Genomic DNA, 5,644 nt, shown 5'->3' with positions numbered 1-5,644 from the left:
GCATTTTGATAATGAATCCTATCCCAACAATAGCCCAAGCTTTCTCTATTCTCATTCAAGAGGAGAAGCAAAGGGAAGTCAAACCAAGCAATCATTTTTCAATAGATTCTGCTGCCTTGAATGCAAGTGGACCAGGAAATAACAACTTTAGAACAAACTATAATCAATAGGGGAACAATAATATAAACAATGGATATAAGGGGAATCAGGTCAATAATAAACCTAGGCTATTCTGTGACTACTGCAAGGGGCCAGGACACACTAAGGAGAAATGCTACAAACTTCACGGATTCCTACAAAATTTCAAGTTCAACAAAGGAAGAAAAAGTGCAGGAAATGTATTTGGGTCATCAAGTGAGGGTGCTGCAATGAAGGATGATGGAAATGGCTCTCAAGGTCAGGAACAGAGTCGAACTATGCACAATTTGACCAAAGAACAATATGGACAACCACTCAGCATCCCGGAAAGCTTTCAAGGAGGAGGAGACAAGTCCACAAGCACTACCATCAATGGAGGAGCTGTGAACTTTGCAGGTATCTCGGCATGCTCTACTCATTCTGATTCTAGTGATCATTTGTGTGATAGTTCTAGTTCAAATGCTGACTCTTGGATCCTTGACTCTGGAGCCACAAATCATATGACATATAATAAATCACTGTTAACCAATATCAGAACTTTAGTTTACCCATACTTGGTCACTCTACCAAATGGCTACAAAGTTAAGGTGACACTGATTGGTGATGTAGTTCTAAGTCCTAGGTTTAGTCTCAAAATGTCCTCTTTGTTCCTAGTTTCAAGTTCAATCTAATATCAATCCATTCTCTGACAGTTCAGCTTGATTGTATTGTGGTATTTACCAAATATGTTTGTATTCTTCTACAGGGCCCTTCACTGAAGAAACCACTAGAGATTGGTAAGGCCAAGACTGGCCTGTACTACATTGTTCAAGCAACTACAACACTGGTTCAACTTCCTCTAATTCTTCTAGTACATCCCATCCATGTCTACTAGTAATAAAGATGAGGTATATTCTACAGTCAACACATCTAGCTCATTTTCTCCTTCTCAATTAGTTAACACAAATAAACTAGATTCTACTATTCCTGTTGCATCCACTATGGTTACCCCATCTCATAGTAGTGATAGAAGTAGTTCTCTTCCACATTCACATCATTCTGTAAATAGTTCAAGCAATAAACTGACTCCTGTTTGTCTGATGTTTCCTCTACTACAGAACATTTACTTGATCTTTTGTGGCATAATAGATTAGGACATGTGCCTTTTGTCAAAATGAAAGGGATTTCCTCTATACTTGTTAACTTTGCACCCAAACAGCCCTTTCTTTGCCCCATTTGTCCAATGGCAAGACAAACCAGATTGCTTTTCCCAGAAAGAACAACACTGACCACTAAGATTTTTGAATTACTACACATTAACTTGTATGGTCCATATCATGTCACAACACATAGAAAATATAAATACTTTATCACCCTTGTGGATGATTGCAACAGGTCCACATGGACTCACATATTAAGCTGTAAAAGCAATGCCCTGCACACTATCAAGGCTTTTTCTGCCATGGTAGAAAACCAATTCAACTCTAGCATCAAGACCATAAGAACTGAAAATGGTCTTGAGTTCACCAGCCTTGAAGCCACTTCATTTTTTCAATCAAAGGGCATTATACATCAAAAAACATGCCCGTATACACCATAATAAAATGGTGTGGTGGAAAGAAAACATAAATATACCTATTAGAAACAGCCATGGCACTTCTGTATCGGTCAAAATTGCCCATGGAATATTGGTGAGAGTGCATACTGACATCTACCTATCTAATAAACAGACTACCCTCTTCATCACTCAAAACCAAATGTCCATTTGGACTACTGGACCTAAAGAAACCAATTTACTCTCATCTCAGAAGTTTTGGCTGTTTATGCTTTCCTACCACCCTCAAAACACACAAAGATAAGTTTGAACCAAGATTTACTCCCCATGTTCTTGTGGTATATTCCTTTGGAACAAAAGGCTATAAGGTACTAAATCTGGCCACTAAGAAGATAAGTGTTTCAAGAGATGTAGTATTCTATGAAAGTGTGTTTCCTTTTGCTATGTCCTCTAGTTCAAGTAAGGTATTCCCTTCATTTCCTCAAATGAAGTCAAATCTATCAGATGAATTCTTTCCTTCCAATGATATAGGGAGTATTCCACAGTTAGTAAATGAAAATCACCATGAAGTGTCACCAGGGAACTTGACTAGGAGTGAACCATTGTCTAAATCAGACCAAATTTCACATCAACCTACTTCTTTTGATAATCATTCCAGAGTTTCTCAATCATCCTTGAGCAGTCAGACATCAGGAACCTCTCATGTTGCTGACAGTCCAAGTGAAATTTTTCCTGCTACTCCTCACAATCAAAATATTACAACTCAAGGTCAAGACACCTCAGTCTTAAATCAGAACAGACCTTCCAGAACTTTGAAAATTCCCACTTATCTTGAAGACTATGAGTGTGCAATTCCCAAACTTCAGCGTACTCATCAGAACCAATCATCCTCTCTAAATGACAGCCAAAGTACACGGTCTTTTTCTTTCAGCACCTCTGTACCCAAGCCTCATCTCAATTTATTCAACGCTTTAAATTCCACCAGTCATCATTTGATGGGAACTGCCTTATATGAATGTGAACCTAGTTCATATGAGGAAGCTGTTGTGAAGCCTGCTTGGCAAGCAACAGTGAATCAAGAATTTCAAGCATTGTATGCAAATAAAACTTGGGACTTAGTCCCTCTTCCCATTGGAAAGAAGGAAATAGGGTACAAATGGGTGTATAAAATCAAGCATAAAGCAGATGGTAGCATAGAAAGGTTTAAGGCAAGACTAGTAGTTAAGGGCTACGCACAACAAGCTGGGATAAATTACACAGAAACTATCTCACCAGTAGTGAAAATGATAATTGTAAGGGCTTTAATTGCAACAACACCTCAAGAAGGGTTGGCAGGTACTACAATTAGATGTTAATAATGCATTCCTTCATGGAGATCTCCATGAAGAAGTATACATGGATGTACCGCCAGGCCTAGTTGTGGAGGCACCAGGTTTAGTGTGCAGGTTAAACAAGTCCCTATATGGACTCAAACAAGCAAGTAGACAGTGGTATGAGAAACTAACTGAAGCATTATGTTCTAGGGGATACACTCACTCAATGCTTGATTGTTCTTTGTTCTATAAGAAAACTGAAAGATCAATAGTATTTGTAGCTGTTTATGTAGATGATGTTCTTGTCGCTAGCACCCATCTACAAGAGATTGAGTCTTTGAAAACCTTTCTGCATAATACCTTTAAGATAAAAGACCTAGGAAGACTTCATTACTTTCTAGGTTTAGAAGTTCAATACACAGAAAGAGGAGTTTTGATGTCACAAAGGAAATTCACTATGGATCTTTTGAAAGAGTTTGGTTGTATAGACAGTCCTCCTATGACTTCTCCTCTAGATTCCTCTCTGAAGTTAAAGGCGGATGAGGGAGCTCGATCGGCAGATCCTTCCTATTACAGGAAGTTGATTGGAAAGCTCAACTTCCTCACTAACACTAGGTTAGACATTGCCTACAGTGTGCAACATCTTGGTCAATTCATGCAAAGTCCCAAAGAACCTCATTTGAAGGCAGCATATCATGTCTTAAGGTACTTGAAAGGTGATCCATCATTGGGTATTTTCCTTAGTAATGATGCAGATTATAGAGTGAAGGATTTTTGTGACTCAGATTGGGCCACTTGTCCCCGGTTCAGAAAATCAGTTAGTGGGTACATAGTGTTGCTTGGTGGCAGCCCCATTAGTTGGAAATCTAAGAAGCATTCCAGTATCTCCCTATCCTCTGCAGAAGTTGAATACAGATAAGCTAGGATGGTTGTTGGTGAACTTGTTTGGCTAGCCAGAATTCTTGCTGAACTCATTGTTCCTCTAGCCTTGCCTATTCCCATATTCTGTGATAGTCAAGCTGCCTTACACATAGCAAGGAATCATGTGTTCCATGCGCGTACGAAGCAGCTTGAAGTGGACTGCCACTTTGTGCAAGACCAGCTGCAGGAAGGATTGATTTCTCTCCACCATGTCACCACTAATGATCAAATAGCTGACTAGGGGTGTGCATCCGATTTATCGATTCGATTTTGACCCTTATCGATTATCGATTTGTACATATGCTTATCGTTATCGTTTCAATAAGGTTTCAATTTTTTCGATTTTGATTTATCAATTTTTGGGGCTTATTGATTCGGTTATCGGTTACACCAATAAGAAAATTTGCGGGATTCCACGGAAAGTATATCGCTATAAACATGCTTAACTAATATGGACCAAAAGAAGCTAAAATAAGACGAACACCATTTATAATAAAAAAATTGTGTCAACAAGCACATGCAACGAAACTAAAGTAAGGGATCAAATGTATGCCACCAACATTCCAACGGTATAAAAAAAATACATCATCACGGCTAATTCTATTTTTCATTAATTTGAACTTCATTCCCTTGAGCTTTAAATATGATCATTCCTTAAATGTGATAGATGAAATAATAGGGTGTGTGATAGATGAAATAACAGGGTTAGGGACTTAGGGTAAAGGAAAGGGTATTATAGAATAAGGGCAAAAAAAAATTAATTTTTTTTTAGTATTTCTTATCGGTTTATCGATAAACCGATAACCGAAGAGGACAAAATTGAAATCGAAATCGATAACTCGATAAGGAAAATTTCGAAATCGAAATCAAAATTGATAAATCGATAAACCGATAACAAATAATCGATTCGATTTATCGATAAACCGATTCGAATGCACACCCCTATAGCTGACATCTTCACCAAGTCTCTAACATGAATCAAACATTCTACACTTCTTGGCAAGTTGCAATGAGCTCCTCACCTCCAACTTGGGGGGGGGGGGGGGAGTGTTGAGATTATTCATATACATTTTTGTATATCATGTATTGCATTGTATTTATTCTTTCATCCCTTTTATTCTTCTTACTTGTACAGTACTTACATCAGGTGCTAGTAAGGTGTTAGTTAACATTAGTTAGTGAGGTATTAGTTTGGACACTATAAATAAGACATTAATTATACTCTCTTATTTTGAGTTGTGAGAATGAAAATACAGCTCCCCTTTCTAGAAACTTCATTTGTGTTCTCTCTCTCTTTTCCACATTATGTGTTTCCGCCATTAGAGCTCACACTGAGCTCATGTCTCTCTTCCTCGTTTATCTCTGAATTTCACAAACGTTAATGATTTGATCGAATCTATTTGGTTGAAGAAGATTGAACAACACTATCGTTATGTTTTAAACTCGTTGAAGAAGACGATGTTAGTCTATTGAATTTTGAAGGTTTCAGTTGATTTAACCATTGAAAATATTGGATTGACATCAGAAATTTGGAGTCATTTGGCATTGATTTGGAGCAATTTGAACGAAAATATTGGCAGAATAGCCTAAACGGCACTTGTACTTCACCCACTTTGTCATGCCGGTCCCCAAACTTACATATTTGCCAATTGAACACTTATACTCATTCAAAACGTGAATAATAAACGCTTATCCAACGTGGCTTATCCTATGTGTCATATGTGGCTGCAGTGCATGA

At 37.9% G+C, this 5,644-nt stretch overlaps 1 protein-coding gene across 1 annotated transcript; it reads left to right on the top strand.

The window, feature by feature from the left end:
- The first annotated feature begins 3,067 nt into the window (after positions 1-3,067).
- Positions 3,068-3,904, top strand: LOC109208282 (uncharacterized mitochondrial protein AtMg00810-like). The gene has a single exon (XM_019371367.1). It carries the CDS (start codon positions 3,068-3,070, stop codon positions 3,902-3,904), a length of 837 nt encoding a protein of 278 aa, XP_019226912.1.
- Positions 3,905-5,644: the final 1,740 nt, after the last annotated feature.

The sequence above is a fragment of the Nicotiana attenuata genome, unplaced genomic scaffold (assembly GCF_001879085.1).
Source record: "Nicotiana attenuata strain UT unplaced genomic scaffold, NIATTr2, whole genome shotgun sequence".
Classification (NCBI taxonomy): Eukaryota; Viridiplantae; Streptophyta; class Magnoliopsida; order Solanales; family Solanaceae; genus Nicotiana; species Nicotiana attenuata.
The sequence above is the reverse complement of the archived record's forward strand: the minus strand, read 5'-3'. Positions and strand labels throughout refer to the sequence as shown.

Coding starts and splice junctions, on each gene's coding strand:
- LOC109208282 (XM_019371367.1), top strand. CDS start 3,068: ATGGATGTACCGCCAGGCCTAGTTGTGGAGGCACCAGGTTTAGTGTGC.